The sequence below is a fragment of the Onychostoma macrolepis genome, chromosome 07, assembly GCF_012432095.1.
Source record: "Onychostoma macrolepis isolate SWU-2019 chromosome 07, ASM1243209v1, whole genome shotgun sequence".
NCBI lineage: Eukaryota > Metazoa > Chordata > Actinopteri > Cypriniformes > Cyprinidae > Onychostoma > Onychostoma macrolepis.
The window spans coordinates 23,214,241-23,232,850 of NC_081161.1; the positions used below are offsets into that span (position 1 = coordinate 23,214,241).

The following is an 18,610-nucleotide window of genomic DNA, read 5'->3' on the forward strand; positions in this document are numbered from 1 at the left end:
AAGCATTTACAGTGCTTCACAGTGTAAAGAGATCTCTCTATATATCTCAGGGTGACTGTCAGCAGCTCTAGCTATCAAAGAAGTATATATGACTTGTGTGGGTGTGTGAGAGAGGGGGAAATGCACACTAATTTAAACTAAAGCACTTTAACTGAATGTTTGCATGATCCTGAACCAAAAACACATTGTTTTCTTTCTTTCTTTAATTGGTTAAACGAAGCAAATCTGAATTACAAGTCTCCCCGTAACCTGATTAAGTGCCAAGTTTGGGAATCAGCCCCAAGTTTGGGATGCTTTAGCTTAAATCTGATTGGTTGGCAGGCAAAGAGCAAGCTGTATAACTCATGCAAACAAACACCACATCATCACAGCCCTGCTGCTGAGCTATATGTTGGTTTTGGTGTATAAGGTGCTGGATATGCTTATATCTCTGTTGGCATGGAAACCGCCATATCGTATCTGTGAAGTAGAGTGGAATTTGGGATTCGGGTCTCGGGTGATGCTGAAATATTGCACCCACATCATAGCCCTGCATGTTTGACAGACAGATGGTTCGATGCACTTGGTGACTAAATCGATCATGACTTCCTCTCATCACTACTGAGTTTGACAGGAAATCCAAGTATTAACCGATTGTGAAAGGTGTATGCAAATGTGGTAGAAGCTAGAAGTCACAATTACACTTTTTAAAAAAAATCATACTTTCAGTCATGTAAAAAAAAAACAGGAAAGGGAAAAATGGGTGCTTAGGCTTTCTAGAATCAATTAAAGATGACAAAAACACCTACTAAACAGCATTCTGAGTGTGTAATAGATGACAACTGAGAATAGCAATAAGACAGCAGTGGAAGTCCATTACTTACATTTCTCTGCTAGAGAATCATGCTGTTGGAGGATATTACGGGTTATCTTCAAGTTATAGCATTTCTGGGAACCATCCACGTTAATGGAACAATCTTAGTGGGAAAGAAAGATTGTGTGGAAGTGTGAGGATGTCTTTTAAAGGATGAGTCTGTGTATGTGAGAGAGTGAGAGGTCTGTGTTTGAGAGTGTGGAGAAGTGAAGAGGTGGATCCTTCTGCTGACACAGGAATGAAATTTAGTTGTAGGAAAAGAAAGTAAAGGGATTTTGGGTAACACTTTAGTGCAGGGACCAATTCTCACTATTATTAACTAGTTGCTTATTAGCATGCCTATTATTAACATATTGGCTGTTTATTAGTACTTCTAAAGCACATATTCTGCGTGATCATAATCCTACCCAATACCTAAACTTAAAGGGATAGTTCACGCAAGAATGAAAATTCTTTCATTAATTGCTCACCCTCATGTCGTTCCAAACCTGTAAGACCTCCGTTCATCTTCGGAACACAAATTAAGATATTTTTGATTAAATCTGAGAGTTCTCTGACCCTTCGTAGACAGCAATGCAACTGTAATGTTCCCAGGTCCAGAAACATAGCAAGGACATCAGTAAAACAGTCCATGTGACATCAGTGGCTCAACTTCAATTTTGTGAAGCTATGAAAATATTTGTGCACAAAGAAAACAAAACGCTGATTACGCCGATTATGTTCTTCAGTACGTTTCAAAGTGGCGGAAGACGTAACTCAGTGAAGAATTGTTAAATACATTTTTTTTTTTTTCTTTGCGCACAAAAAGTATTCTCTAGCTTCATAAAATTACGGTTGAGCCACTGATGTCACATGGACTGTTTTACTGATGTCCTTGCTATGTTTCTGGTCCTGGGAACATTACAGTTGCGTTGCTGTCAACGGAGGGTCAGAGAGCTCTCACATTCCATCAAAAATATCTTAATTTGTGTTCCGAAGATGAACGAAGGTCTTACGGGTTCGGAATGACATGAGGGTGAGTAATTAATAACAGAATTTCCATTTTTGGGTGAACTAACCCTTTAACAATTGCCTTATTAACTAATAATAAGCAGCAAATTAGGAGTTTGAGGCAAAAGTCCTAATTAATGGTTTGTTAGTAGCGAGAATTCGACCTTAAAATAAAGTTTGACTGAATTTTGTTGTGGAGTATGTTGTGGGAAAAACCATTTCTCTTCATTTAAGTTAGATTTTCTGACAGAATATGATGATGCAGAGCTTTTCATTATAAAGAAATCCAGCCACCTCAAGTGCAGAAGTCATTTATTCACAGTGAACACAAAACATTACAAATATGGAGAATTTTCTCTATGGCTATGAATAAAGTGAATTTAATGTTCTAAATATAAATGTGTATTATATTTTTATTATACTGTATAAGCTTACGTAATCCACTGGCAAAAGACACAAAATGTGTTTTGTGGCATTTCTGTATTAGCTTAAAATTCACTTACACTGCAGTATGTGATTTAGAAATGAATGTGCGCAGTAACCACAGTGGTTATCTTAAATGATCATGACAGGCCTACTGGCTCATATAGCTGTGTTTTCCAGCCTTTTAGCAATATGCAATACACATCTTAATAATTAGCCTATGTAGTTCATCTGGAATGCCTTAAAATGGTGATTTTTATTTAATTAATTTTTTTAATTGGTCAGAAGAAAGCAGTCATTTCAGCCAAACAGCTACTATAGTAGATTCTTTGATCCACTTAAGTAACAAACAGTAAACTGTCAAATGTTCTAGTTAAAAGTACATTTGAATACGTGAATAAAATACACCTCTGTTTAAAATTCAGTAAGATTTTTTTTTTTTTTTTTTTTTAAAGGGGTCATCGGATGCAAAATTCACTTTACATGTTGTTTGAACATAAATGTGTGTTGGAAGTGTGTGTACACATCCACCCTATAATGATAAAAATCCACCCAGTGGTTTTTGTCAAATCAGGCTGTTCTGAGAGTCCTGTCAGAATGGCGTAGTTCTGTACAGACCGCTTCCGAGATAGTTGATTGACAAGACCGTCTTACCTTAGACCCGCCCTGAGTGAGCTGAGAGCTGTCCGCCATTGTGTCGACTCCAGTGCAGGGGAAGACAAGAATGTCTCTGATTAAGCGATTGAAGTGTTTTGTTGTTGGATGTAATAATGAACTAGGGCTGCAGCTAACGATTATTTTTATTGTTGACTAATCTGTCGATAATTTTTTTTTTTCAATTAGTTGACTAATCTATTGATTATTTTTCAATTAATCTATTTATTATTTTCTTATCCGTTGATATTCTTTAAACTATCAGTAAATAATAACAGTAATTTCTGCTATTAATCTTTTAATATTTTATTCAAACGTTTTCTCATAATTAATACTTTATCAAATAAAATGATAACAACAACAGAAAAATAACAATAAATTAAAAAAAGAAGTAGTAAAGAGAAAAATAAATATAATAACAATAAATAATTAATAAAAAAAGAAAAAGGAAGCAAGAAAGAAATGATAATACCAAGAAGGAAAGAATTACAGGGCTATGATACAGTACAATCAATAGAAATGCACATTATGGCTGCATTCACAGTTACTGTTTGGGACTGACAGCAGTTGCTTACAGGTGAGAGACTTGAAATGTTTTATTAATTCAGCAGATTAAAACATCTGCTTGAATATCTGAATGAATGAACAGCTGAAGTCACAACCGCATTCAGGACACTATAGAGCAACAGAATCAAAAATGGAGTCATAACACCAGGAAATTTTATCACAGTTGACAGCCCGGTTTTAAATAAATGAGCCCAGTCGAGGTTTGTCCAATTCATCACACAGTTAAACAACTAACAATGACTTTAAATGCTTTGTTAGCGAGTGCAGAGCGCGTTTGGTGCGCGCGTCTCAGAGCTCGCCGCAATCGCGCCCACGGCACTGACGGCAGCTCCAGTGGACCTGCAGATGAACGTGAATCATTTCTCCTTCTCCGTCTCTGTGGGTGAATTAAACCCGTCATGATTATACAGGCAACTCGATGTCCCGTGCTGTTCCGTTCATTCAGTGCAGCTTTGAATGCAAGTTAGGCTATATATATGCGGTTTTGACGGTCGTATAATAATAAAATGCTCTATGAACGCAACTCTATGAAGTGATGTTGTCATGCTAGCATTTACCTTCTGCTCTAGAGTCTTGTTTTGTGTTCAACATGGCAGAAAAACAGCCTTAAGTAGGGATAACTGCAGGCTCGCGCAATGGGCGTGGCTAAAGGTGCAACGCGTCAACGCATTCCATGCTAATCGACGTATTTTCATAATCGACGTAATCGATTGCTGCAGCCTTAATAATGAACATAGCAGCCGTCATTTACTCCTGACATCTGAGCCGCAGAGGATTAACATTACTTTCGTTTTGAAGGGAATGCACCGATCCCCGATCTGCCTAAATGTGTCTATGTTCACGTGAATCATTCGTGATCCAGCTTCATCTACAGAAGAAGTGAGTGAGTTTGCACGCCTTTCCTAATATGTGCTAGTTAGCAAGTTTCGCGGCTGAAGTTTACAGTCTCATGAGCACCGAAGAGAGGGCGGGGTCAGCAGAGCTCATTAGCATTTAAAGCAACATGGACACTACCATTGAGAAATTTTAACCAAAGTATGTTATAGACTTTTCATTAAGACCCTGAAGAATCATATCAACTTGTGGAAAATGGGCATCCGATGACCCCTTTATCAAGGGGACACAAAAGTGTGATAGTGAAGACTTTTACTTTGTTTACCTGCTGTTTTTTTTACTTTCTGTCACTTTTTTTTAAACTATGCAACACAGTTTCCTCAAAAGTATTAAGCAGCACAACAGTTTTCAGCATTGGTAATAATAAGAAATGTTTCATCAGTATTAGAATGATTTATGAAGTATCATGTGACACTGAAATTCAGCTTTGGCGTCACAGGAATAAATTACATTGTATTTAGTATTAAAATTAGTTTTTTTTTTTAATTGTAATATTTCACAAAGTTACTGTTTTACTGTATTTTAGATAATATAATATATGCATAAATATAATAAATACAGCTTGAACATAAGAAGCTTCTTATAAAAACATTTTAAAAAATTTGTGTGATTGTAATTATTGTTGTTGTTGTATTTTACTTATTAGAATAAATAGATAACATTTATTATAATAGTATTTACTATTAATGGAATTTTTTACTTCTTTTACCTTTTTGCAAGAAACCATCCTAAAAAAGGTTCTCCTTTACAATGAGTCGTGTCTCAGAATAATTCTTCTGGAAGTAACAAATGGTAATGTAGAGCGTTATTAAAGTCTGTCTTCAAAAGCCTTTACCTGCATACAATATCATGGTAGAAATCTGCTTAAGTGCATCTGTCCTAATAAAAGAAGAAAGACAGTTGTTTGTGACCTTACTCCAGTGAAAGTCTACTGCATGTTGTGGTGCTGGATTTGTTTTTATTTTGGTGTGCTTATCAGTTTCATAACTTACAAAACAATATAATGTTGTGCGAACACGGTCTCAGAGGAACAGAATAGAATTTATTGATCTCTCTTTCTCGCTCTCTCTATCACTCATTTCCTCCTTTCTTTTCACTCTTGTCTTGTTGTCACACGTCTGTCGCTGAACACGTTCTCTTTGCTGGGTCTTCTTCCTTCCCTTTGCTCTGAATAAGAGGATGCTGGAAAAGAGGGCAGCAGCAGTTGAAGGAGTTTTGGAGACAGATGCTCTTGCATCTCTCCTCGCCTGTCTCTTCTTCCCGGAGAGCCCGTCTCTGCGTGCGTTTCTGCTGTTACCCATAATGCCTCAGGAAAGGCAGTTAGAAAGCAGAGTGATTCTTTAACATTTCTCTGCTGAAAGGGAGCGGGCCACTGCTGTGCTTCATACTGTGTACTCGTTTAAATGCTGTCATTAGATATAATGGAAAACTGCTCTTCCTCCAAAAAAAAAATCCCCCCTCCAACTGCACAAGCCCTGCTGTGACTCATGGTATCTCAGATTTGCAATGCACGTTAGCTAGTTTATGTGTTAAAAACAGCAGGTCCCCTTGTAATTGTTGTGCTGCCTTTTTTCACTTTTTGTATATTTTATGAACGTTTGAAATCTTACATAATCACTTTTAGGGATGCTGTTGCCGTTACTCCACTTGCCATGCTGTTCCACATGTGATGGTGGAAGATAAATGAGATCCGTCTCATTTTCCTTCCAGCGACACAACACTGGCTTTGTGTGTGCCGGAAAATAGAGGCACAGCGATTTTAGCACCACATTGTTTTGTAGCTTGTAAGACAAGCATTATATAGTCTGAACAATAACACTGTTACTTTATGCAAAGTGATTTTGTGGCAGTCATGGTTCGTGCTCAGAATTGGCTCTTTTTCATTGGTGGTCAGTGGTAACATCAACCAGCTTGTTTTTGCATAGATTTTTATATTTAGCCTATTGCATAGATTTCTTTAATCAGCTTTGAGTGATTAAATGCTCTTTGACTTCAGTTTCATGTCCTTTTTGTTTAAATGTTTTCTTTCAGTGGTCCTCTGAAAATCAGTCTATGGTTTATAATGGTTCACTGCGTTCCACTTCGGCTGCAGCTGGATGTAACCGATCAGTGAGATTTGCTTCTTGCAGTCGGGGGGAGGAGATGAAAAAAATGGTGCCCCAAGATGGGACACTTTCTGCTTCCCGTAGTGACGCTCATGCAGTGTTTGTGTACTTTATCTCAGATAAAGTGGATTAGATGTTTCAGAGTTTTTCATTAAACAACAGAAGCACTTTCCATTTAGTAATTTGTGTACTACTTGATACAGTGCATACAAAAATAAAATGTAATATAAGCCAATACTACTTAAAAAACAAAGTGGAGACTATATTTTTTTTATAATTTTTATTTTGATAAACACGATACAATATAATATTTATAAGATTCCATTTTTTTGGACATTTTTAAAAATTTATATAAAATTATTTAGGGGTGACCCCGAATAGTCGAAGAATCGATGCTTCGATAGGAGGAGCCTGATTCGACTCACAGTCAAATATTCACGGGGTGTTATGATCATGCCATTTTGGCTGTATGGGGGTGCTCAAATGTCTGATTTCACATAGAACTACCAGTTTTCTCCCAGTAAGTTAATATACAGCCTATTAAGATAATGTTGTAAATAAGAATCTGAAAAGAAAGAAGCTTTTAATAAATATTTTTAACATGCGTGAATAAATCCAACCAACAACCACCAATTTAAGTTTCACTTAATCCAACATTTTGGCATTTGGCCTATAAGTCGTAATACTGACGATATGTTGTATAAATAACGAAGCGTATTCTATATGAGATAAATGAGTTAAATCCCATTGATTAAAAACCTGCTATCAAATGCTTCATTCTACTGGTCATATTCAGAGCGTGCAGCTCAAAACAGAAATGCAGAACATTAATAACTTCTGTCATATACATAACGTTATACTGGGAGCACTAATGTAAAAAATGTTGTGAATTCTTAGGGTTTCGCTGACGTTTAATACTATCTTTTAATCAAAACATAAAACATTATTTTTGTATCTGTGAGGCGTCCCTTACACATTTTCCCTGTGTGTTAACGTCAGTAATTATGACTGTCCAATGCCTGACTTGACTCTTGGTAATGCATTTTGCCCCCCACCCCTGCCCCCAAACATAGCCTATGAATCGACTATCGGCAAGATTCGAAAATTCCTAAGGATGTAAATCCTTAGTTGGGGACACCCCTAAAATTATCTAACCTAAATGTTTAAATTTGCAGTGCATTTTTGTTTTTACAATGGGGCAATTGTTGCACAATAGCTCACACAGCACAATCCTGATTTTGTGAGCTGTATGTGAGGTCTTAAGCCCAGTGTATACTTTGGCCATACACGTTATGCGACTGTCCTCGTGATGCAATTTTCGTCAACAGAAGTGTCCGCGCCATCCACATGCAGCCCAATTTTTTGGACCGCACGGGTGGTCAACTTACAACAGCGCAGGCGCGAGATGAATGTTATATGTGTGCGTGCTAAACACTGGCGAGAATTAAAAAGAAATGCAAATGATAAACTTTAGTGATAATGCGACACTGCCTCGATTGTGCAAGTGAAAATTCCGGTGTTAATTGTGTAGCTTGCTTAGTGCAGTCGCAATGTGGTGATTTGAAGTCATTTGTGCATTTTGAGGGTAAGTGAGAAAGTGTGCAGTGATTCACTCGCGCTGTTTGTGAAATTACATTTCACAGGAATTCTTCACATTACTTTGTGACTTATTTACTAAAGAAATATGAATTGTACCTCACCTAAAGCATTCTAATTATTTTATCCATACCGGACCTCTCACGGCAGGCACGTTGTCAGCTTGAGATGAGCTTATGAGATCAGTTTTTATAGAGACTGCCGATCAAACTTGCCAAAGCGATTATCGGCCGATAGCAATAGGTAGCTGATCAGTCGGAGCACCCCTAGTTGAAAAAGTCATTCAAAAACATACATTTACACACAAACTGACCACTAGTCAGATTCCAACTTTGAGACGCCTTTTTATATTTTGCCTCAACTGTTACTGAATCAAACGCACAGGATAGTGGGATATCAGTGAAGAATACACCTGTGTCGCCTTCAACAGATGAACGTATCTCAGTAGACACAGTCATAGGATTCGAACGTGCCTTGTTCCCATCCCACATCTGTATTTTTCAGCTTTTGTTGGCAGCCACTATTCTCACTATCCTTCCTTCATGACACATAATGTGAAGGTGCTCCTCAATTATTTAATTCTGACGGCTCTTTCAAATATTCATGCCTTAATGGAGGTACTGTGCCAACTGTGTGATATAAAAAAAAATTATAATAATATGCACAAGATGCCATACAAGTTCCCACAGCATGCTGGGAAAGTGAGATCGCATAGCAACAGAGAGGCCTGCATGCTGTTAGAGAAGGAAACGAGAGCATGAAATGAATCGGGGCGCTAATCAAGGCATATTTTAGTACATTACTGCAACATGTATAATCAAATTAATTTGATTAATTGTATGAGAGTCACATTACTCTCTGTCACTCCCTGTTATGTTCTTCAGTGCTTCTGATTAGACAATTAAATTGGACATTTGTGTCTGAGAGGACGGTTGATTCTGCTGATTCTGGGCAGATTGGCTGCATAGATGGAGGCATGTTAACACAACATGCATGTTCGACTGCTAATCGAGCGTTTCTTTCAAATGACCAAGGTGCTCCCTGTGGTTTCCAGAGCATTCCTACCCACCCGTGACTGCTTCATTACTCCTTTTCAGGGCTAAATTAACTCTTGAAAACTGCCAATGGATGTTTAATTTAATTTGATTTAATTCACTCTCCAAGTCCACAAATGTATAATGTAGTAAGTAGTAACAATTACTTCAGGTTGATACTTCTTAAAATCAAGCTGAATATTTTGTGATTTGAAAATATCTTGTTTACGTGCTACTCGGATTGCCTCAAGCAAAACTCTTGAATATGTTTCAAAGATTTGATGCTATAGACTTTCCAAAATGAATCCAGCAACTAGATCTTCCTTGGAGGTGTCAGTTGTAGCAGCTTGCTACCTTGTAAACAAAACTTGGTTTCCAGGTGGACTGGCAAAGCAGCCAAATCAGTCAGATTGGAGCTGTCTGTTTTGAACAGCTCTTGCAATCCTTGAAAAAAAAATATATATCAGAAGGTGAACACCGAGTGGGGTCCATGGCCGTGCTACATAAGGCCATCTTACTTGTTAACTTTTCCACAAGAAAGCAATTTAAATTGGTTTAAACTGGCCTTGAGAAACAAACATGTTTGATTTGTTAATAAAAAATAAAAAAAAATAAAAAATTCAATTTGACATTTTAAAAGCTTTAGTGAAAGGGAAGTAGTTTCTGAAGGTATATTGAGAGTGTCTGTCTCAACCTTTACAGTGCACGCATTCAATATGTCTAGCACTGTCATTATTAATATATAAGGTGCTCTTTTAAGTTTATAGGAGTAATAGAATTTATTGTTGTTCTTTAAATTACTTACAAAAAATCGTTTAACTTCTTTTTTGCTGACACTACTCTTAAAGGGTCATGAAACCCCAGACTACTTTTTCTGAGATTTTAGCAGAGGTGTTTGTGTTGTACATCATAGAAGACAATGTTAGCATCCGATCATTTTAACTGTTGGAGAAAACTGGTTAATTTTAAGCTTTTTTGCGCTATTTTCATCTTCCGGGTTTAAAATCTACATCGTGTTGACGTCACAATTTGTGACGTGGCAATGGACTATAGTACATCGATGACGCAATAGTGTCTATTTAATTATTCATGAGACGGTGTTTTCTTATCCTATGAGAAGAATTTGCTTAATTATTCACAACAGCATGTGCTGATTTGCTATGACAGACGCTTCACTTAGTGAAGAGTGTAGGTTAGAGTGTAACCATTTTTACAGCTCCGTGACACAACCCATCAAAAGGCTTATATAAACGAAGCAGAATAAGCCTAAAAAGTTATCAGAGGTGCGACAGCTCAATTTTTAGGAGCGCCTGTGCGACTGACCCAATCAGCATATTTGTGTTTGCACTTAGGGAGATTCAAAGGTTTCTAAAGTAGGCTACTTACAATGTGTTTTTGCAGCGTTGAGTAATGTATCACAGACCTCTTATTATAACAAATAAAGTGTAGAAAGGGTGTAAATAAGAGATTCACTGTGCAGTGTAAGGAGCTTCGTTATAATGGAGTTTTGTGAGATCGCGATGAACTAAGATGAGTGACAGCTTTTAATGATTATTAAGGGAGTTTGCAAATGTGATTATTGATTTAATACAACAGTTCATTAAACAAGTTAATATTCAGTGACTTATATTTCGTCAACGAAAATAGTTTCAAATAAAGTAACAGCTGAGCTGCTGCGCATCTCCATTAAAACACAGCGGCGTTTCATTCATGAATGAACTGCGTTTTTAAACGAATCTAGTGAGTCAATGATTCAATTACCCATTCATAAAGACAGTCATGTACTTTGAACGAATCAGCCGTTCAAACGAATCAAATAAATGAATGATTTGGTGATAAAATCGGTGACTTGCCGCCACCTGCTGGCAGTTTTAGTTTAATTTGTAAAGTATCTTTCTGTTATTTAAATCATTTAAAGGTGCAGTAGGAAATCTCGGAAAATGCTAACTTTAGCCTGATAGCACTGAAAGCGAAAGTCCCACCCTCCCTGCAATCGGCGTCCAAAGCCACGCCCCCTGAACGCATACGCTCATTACAACATCAGCGGTTCCCAATTCCCCCCCCCCACCCCACCTTTCACATTTCACATTTCACATGTATCTATTACATTTCATATGTATCTATTATCACGTGCGACGTTTGTTCTATTCAGCCGTAAGTGCCCTGCTAAGTGGACGTGCAAAACATAAATCTAAATAGTATTTATTTACAGAGGTATATTATGCCACATTTCACACTTATCTAGTAAGTTTTGTCTGTGTGTGAAGACACTGTGCAGCGCAAATCCATGAATGAATGTTCCGAAGTGAACTAAACTTCAACGGATTTCCCTGCTCAGGGAGTAAGGAGCAATGAACACTGTGTAGGGAGCATGTCGATCGGAACACAGTTCATGCATGTAGCTCTCTTTTAACGAGCTGGTTATCTGAATCGAGTGTGTTAACTAAGAGAGAGACATGCAAAATATGCAGAGACGAGGGGCGCGAGGACTGGAATTGGGAACTGCTGGGCTACATGTTTTCATTCACCGGTGAGAAAACTTTATAGTACGGTTAGTAAAAGTACTACAATACCATTCTCGCTCTGTCTGCAATAGCATACGTGAACGCGCTGATGACGTATCCTGTCTGCGTGAACCGGGTGCGCAGAAGTATGCAAATACATACGTTGACAAGCAGGTAGGAAAGACAATTAAAACGCTCAAACCGAGCGTTTTGATTGGACGAACATTTCTTGGTCCTACTCCTTCCACAGAATATATAAATACATTTAGACCACTTAACTTAATGATTGCTATCAGGATGTGAAGAGACTTTCAACCTGCATAACAAAAAATGTTTCTGAAGACAATCACCTATGTCACCTTTAATATTTCTATATTCAAAATGTTATATTTAAAACATTAACCTCAACATGAATTTATGAATTTAATTGCACTCATGCCGCCTCTGAGCCTCATTAAACATCTGAAAATACATATACAAGCCACTTGTGTGTTCTTCTGTGCCACCTCTGTAGTACAAATTTATTTTCTTAAATACTGATTTCATTTGATTGGTAATTTATTCTTATTCTACTTATTCTGCTTTTTATTCTGTTGTTTTAATTAGAAATGTTAAAAAGCTTATATTTTTTAATTTGATAAATAAAAGACTATATACTTTTAATAAAGTGAGGAAAATGCCATTACAAAAGTAAAAACAAAATTCCATGTAAATCACTTTAAGGAGTCAAATATCACCTCATAATGGGAAGGTTAATTTTTTATCAGAATTTTTAATTATTGATTTGAAGGTGCTCCTAAATTTTTGACCGTGCTCCTAAATTTTTTTCAATTAAAAAGAAAAGAGAGTAGAGCCCTGATATGTTTTCGATGCAGAGTGCAAATGGCTGTGCATTTATTTGTGTTTTTGAACCCGAAGCTGTGTGTGTAGTTTGTCTCCCTTCTTCACCCTCCACTCCGCAGCGCATCACGCCCACTTTTTTAGCATTTTTTAAAACTGTGGTGAGAACTAACCATTGCTGAAACAGGGTGTTTCTTGACCCTTTAAGTTCACCCACTGCAGACAGTTTAGTTAGTTAGATACAATTTTTTACATCTCATTAAATAATTTATATAAAATTGATTTGATAGGACTGTACAAATAATCGAATGTCGTAGTTGCTGCTTATTTTGGCACCAAAACCAGATGGTAAAAATTGTGTTTTTAAAAATGACATTTTGGAAGAGGACGTGTTTTCAGGGTCATGTTAGAATTTCACTTATCAAACTGCTGAATATGTTAGAAGCTCTATCCTTTGTAGTAGTCACTTAGAATGAAAGTTGCTGTTTTTACACATCAGCAGAAAACCTTTTAAGTGAACTCGCCGTCTGTCTGAAGGTGCTGGTGTATGACAATGTACGTTAAGAACTGTGTGTGTGTGTGTGTGTGTGTGTGTGTGCGCGCGCGCGCGCACATGTAAGGCCCCAGACCTGAGTGTAATCAGCCAACTGTACCAGTGGCACTGCTCTAAGTCTGATTAATGAAGCTGTTTATTCCGCACCTCATCAGCCACTGCCAGCGAGCTCTCCACTCCCACAGGGAACACCACTTCACCAAGAAAGAGAGAGAGAGAGAAGAGGGATAAGAGATGGAATGCGTGAGACCTGGAGGAGTGAGATAGGGAGAGGAGAAGGTTTTTTCGAGAGGACAAGGAAAAGGACTAAATGAGAGGCAGAGGACAAAGGTTTACAGCCAGAGAACAAGCTCTTGAGTTCAGTATCTGCTCTTTATTTCTCCTCAAAGGTCAGCACTAGCACAGATGCCCTAATCGCTTCAAACATCTGTCCCGGCCCACCTCATGACACTGGCTTTAAAGCTCACCCACAGGCTCACCCCTTTTTTTCCTTAAAGGGATAGGTCACACTAAAATTAAAACTCCATCATCATTTACTCGCCCTCACGTCATTCCAAACCTGCACGACTTTCTTTCTTCTGCAGAACACAAAAGAGGTTTGAAGAATGTTTGTAACCAACCACTAACATTTGTATGAACAAAAAAATGCATTTCTCAAAATATGTTCTTTTGTGTTCTGCAGAAAAAGGAAAGTCATACAGGTTTCGAATGATGTGAGGGTAAGTAAATGAGGGCAGTTTTCATTTTTGAACAGTCCCTTTTAAGGGGTCACATTCTGCTCCTTTGCAGCAATTCATTTTTTTTAAATGGCAAAATCCAAATCACTGTTGTGGTTATGTGCCCCCATCATTGTGGCCTGTCTGCACAGAATCAGCGGATTCAACTGTCCTTTCAGACACAAACATTCAATTAAACTGGTTAATGAGAATCACATTTAAATAACATATTTTAAATCGGCAACAAAATATGACACGACCTGTCCCATACATGTTTCTTAAAGCATATTTCAGGTTGCTAAGCCAATGCGCATGTGCAGTACCAAGCACACATTTCATTATACATGAGAACCAGATCTTCTGTCAGCAGCAGCAGTGATGCGATGATTTTGCCAATTGTGCTTTGCAGTTTCTCCCATTCATAGTAATATGGATGAACTGTCATGATCTGTCGTGCAGCCCTGCCCACAGTGAAAAATCATTGTTTAAAAATCCATCAAACATCAAATAATGTGCTTATTGGATGCGATATTGCGCTTCCCAACAATTTGATTTCTGTGTGGACAGACCAGATTAAGAGTACTTACATAAAGCGTTGATCTTGTTAGCTTAAAAGAGTAAAGAAAATGTTTTCCATGATACGACCGTCTCTTCTTCTTGCATTTCCTCACCCTTGAACACCTGAAGCATTGATTGCTGCGTATGAAAGTCTCCCATATAAAAATAACCCAGGGCTGTTACATGCCTCTTGCTCCATCTCCATAACAACATCCAGGCCTCTAAAATGAAGCCATCATCACACAAAAGGAAAGAAGAACATTGACAGCAAGAGAAAATTACACCACTCGTCTGTGCCAATCAGTGTAATAACTCCGTATCGGACTCTGTCAGGAGAGTCATGCTTGATAATACATGTGGTGTGTTCTGGTTATTGAGAGAAAGATACACAACAGATGAAATCACGTAAGTCGTGAAGGTTATGTAGGGAACAACGTCGATGTATTGAACATCTGAAATTGTCGGCTTTTCGAAAACTCCAACTGGAAGAGGCACACAATTTATATTGAGCTCAGGTTCAGTTTCACAGCTGGGCTTGGGTTTAATATGTCAATACACTGAGCTCATGGGTTATGGTTTCACATGTGTATTCAGTCTCCTTAGTTCTGCTGTGCTTTTGTCGGTATACTTCCACTCAGGGTCTATTGTTATTATCTCCTTGCTGCTTTCTTCCTCACTTCCCAGTTTGTTTGATCAAGGTTTGGCAAAGTCTCTTACTGTGCAATACTGTGTGGCAGGACTGAACGAGGAGCTGCTGCTTCCAGCAAGATGGCGCTGGTCCATTTCTCTTTCTGTCACAAGGATCTATACTTCCACCTGTTGATGATGGATCTCAATGCAGTACTAGCTTGAATCAGAATCACACTGGCAAAACAAGGAGGTCTGGTCATTTTGTGAAATAACTAATGATCTCTCTCTCATTATCTCTCTTTCTTTTCTCACAGATTTGTTCCTCACCACCAAAGATGGATTTGAGACCTGGATCAATAAGGTAGATTAGAGCATTACTTCCTGCCCTTTAATCTTTAACACTAGTGTATTATCATTGAGCAGGCAATTCCCACTGCTTGCAGTCATTAATTTGCATGAGCTGTCAATGTTGTATTAGCGAAGATTCGCTAAAGAATTATACAAATCAGGAAACGCTGCAAAACAAATGAGTAGTTTGCATGGCGATTTGCAAATCTTGTGGGTCGGTTCTGAGTGCTCCCTTATGGAGGGACTTTCTCAATGAATGTCACTCCATCACAGCAATCCTGACACCTGAATCGGCTCTTTAAAACACTAAAAGTGTGCTCGACTATAGCATGTCTGGATATGCACCAAGTGTTCCTTTCCATCATTTGATTTAATAATTGCAATGATCAATATAAAATTAACACAAGCATTTCTTTTTTTTTTTTTAAATTCTGTGTTCGTAGCATGACATTTAAAAACATTAAAACTAAGAGCTTTGTGAACAACACGTTTACATTAAAAAGAATAACAATAACTTCATTTAAATAACCACAGCGGTATTTCAACACATTTAGTGCTTAGTTGAACTGGATTGTGGGTGGTTAGTTTATACAGCACTGCTTTTGCATTGAAATGCATATTAATTCTTATTATCAGTGATGACAACAATTGTGCTGCGTAAATTTTTGTGGAAATTGTGATAATATTTTCAGCATTCCTTGATGAATAGAAAGATCAAGTGAACACTTTTTTTATTTATTTTTTTTATATAGAATCTTTTATAACATTATAATGTCACTGTCATTTTTGATGAATTTTAAAGGGCATGTCTAATGCTTTTTCATGAGTTGGATACACTCCTTCAGGGTTCGTATAAGTTTCGAAAAGTGTTTTTCGATTATGGCCCTGTATGATGTCATGAAGGATGAAAATACTGCAATACTACTCTATAGGGAGCTCAAGATTAACATGAGATAGACAGATTGTGTGTTATGTCCCCTTTAATGCAAGTATTTTTTTCCATAAAATCTTACCGACCTCAAACTTTTTAACAGTAGTGTATGTAACAGAATGAGAATGAAACCGAATCAGGAGCGAGAATATGTACCCTCACGTATGTGTGGTCCTCCTAACTTCTAGGTCACAGCTCCACAATACAGTCAGAGTTGTTTTAATGTGTAAGAGCCTGAAGAACAAAGAGCCAAAGGTCATATTAGAGTTAGAAAACAGGGGAAACAAAGGAAGGCTGGAAAAAGTAAAGTGTGATGACAGGCAGCAAGATGGATGGAAAGACTTCAAGTGGAGAAAAACTATAAAAATCAAAGGTGAAGAAGTGGAGGAAGTTGAGACAGACTTTCATAAAGGAGCATCTCTGAGCAGGTGGAAAACTACAAAAATAGCAGATGATAAATAGTTGAACAATGCGAGCAAGAGAGAGAGAGAATTGCAATGTGCCGCAGTGACCCAAGCCGACTGTAAAAGGTCAGTGGTGCATCGTCTCGAAGCACCGCAGCTATTCCGGAAGCATTTCCACTGCCCTCTATTCTCTTCCAGCGTCGCATGAGTCTGTGGTGCTCCGCCGCTGATGGTGCTTCAGAGATACAGAGGGAGGGAGTCGGGTTAGATCGCCTCTCCTCTTCCTGCAGGGCGCCTCATCATTTCATTCTGAGAGCGAGAGGCTGGTAACAGAAGTGCAGGGATGGATAAAACGACGTGCTGTGAAGACAGACAGGCAGGGTGGAAATAAAGAAAAGGAGATAAGTGGGTGGATGATTAAAGAGGGGGAGCGATGGGCAATTGCTAATCACATCTGAGGCAGCAGCCATTTTAGACTCTGCTTAATTCATATTCCTTGAAAGAGGCTTAAGGGATCCGAATGAAAAACACAGCTGATTGGTGACTAGTCTTTGATTACTGACTCTTACACATAAACAAACACACAGCACCCCTCAGAATCATACTTACGTGCAATGTCTCCCAGTAAAACCGCAGTAATCCCGCCACTATTTACTGTGAGGGTTTGGAGTTAACAGTCTTTGGTCACAGGCCAGTGCCCCGTGCTTCCTGTAGCACACTCCGTTTTAATTACTTTCCTCTCGCTCTCCTTAAACACTTATTCCCAGCCCTGATTATACACACTGCAGCTCCAGTGTTTGTTTAAATTGAAAAGCTTCAGCTGTAGACTGCATGCAAAGTCATTACTGTAATACAAGACGCCATCAGTCATTTTAGCAGCTAGACGGAGCCACCCGACCAAACAAACAAGCTAGAAAAAAATTAGCCCTCTGATTCTTTAGCTCGGTAAATTATTTGTTTTTCCCTGAGCTCAAGTTACAGAGTTAGCCCACCGTTTGGTGAAAACACCATGACTGTGTAATTATGGCTGCCCTTGTAACATTAATGCGTCCTCACACGTTCACCGGTTGAAGTTGCGCCTGCTCGCATCTCAATCGCTTGTGATCCCAATCATGGCTGCCACGCCAAAACTCAATCAGTGCACTGCGGCACTTAAACACGCATTGTGTCGCTCGCACAGGAGCCACACAGTCAACCCACAGCCTGTATTTACAATCCAAAGCCTCAATCAGATCCTCTTTATGTGCAGATTTACTATATGTATAATACTACCAGGGGCTTCAGATCAATGTGGATCATAGATAGTAGATAGTAACGCTGTAGCACACCTGATAGCTTAAGCTCCTCTTTTAGCCCAGCATACGTAGCTTTCCTGTAGTTTAGACAGTAAAACAGCAAGGACAATGCATGTCGCTTTGGATAAAAGTATTTGCAAAAATGTAACATTCGTGATAGTTTTGAGAAATGTTTGCTGCTATATGTCATCAACAAATATCTCTATATTCTTGGGCTGCACAATTTATTGTATTTAAATCATGATCACAATTTATTTTTCTCAACCGTAAGTGTCTGCAATATTGACCCACTTGTTATTTATGCTGAAAACTTTTTTTTTTTTTTTTTCATTTGACATTTCCATTATTTTGCATTGGTAACAAGCCTCCACAAACTTTCAAGCTTGGGTTTGCCGTACGTTAGCAGTTTAAATGCCACAATCAGTCAGAGCTTTTCTTCTAAATGGATACATTTTCCACTCAGTGTTTTTATGCAAATTCCTAACCTGGCAACCATGTGCTCTCTCTGCACTTTTCAAAAAAAAAAAAGGCTGATTGTCTGAAAACACCACCAAACTTGTATGTTGGAGTTTAGCGATCTCTATTGTGATGTTTTCATCAAATGAATGTGCAATACCGCCAGTCTGAGTTCCTTCACAAACGTTGCTTGTTTTATTTGCTCTGACTAAGTCTGTGACACATGAATTTATTAAGCAAGCAGAGTATTTTTTGTTGT

The 18,610-nt window shown here is 38.1% G+C and overlaps 1 protein-coding gene across 2 annotated transcripts in view; it reads left to right on the top strand.

The window, feature by feature from the left end:
• Nucleotides 1-18,610, top strand: part of itfg1 (integrin alpha FG-GAP repeat containing 1) — a 133,439-nt gene that overhangs the window by 17,964 nt on the left and 96,865 nt on the right. For both annotated transcript variants that reach the window (XM_058782470.1, XM_058782471.1), the window contains exon 7: nt 15,232-15,278. In XM_058782470.1, the coding sequence (XP_058638453.1) occupies nt 15,232-15,278 (47 nt within the window). The remainder of the gene's footprint in view (nt 1-15,231; nt 15,279-18,610) is intronic.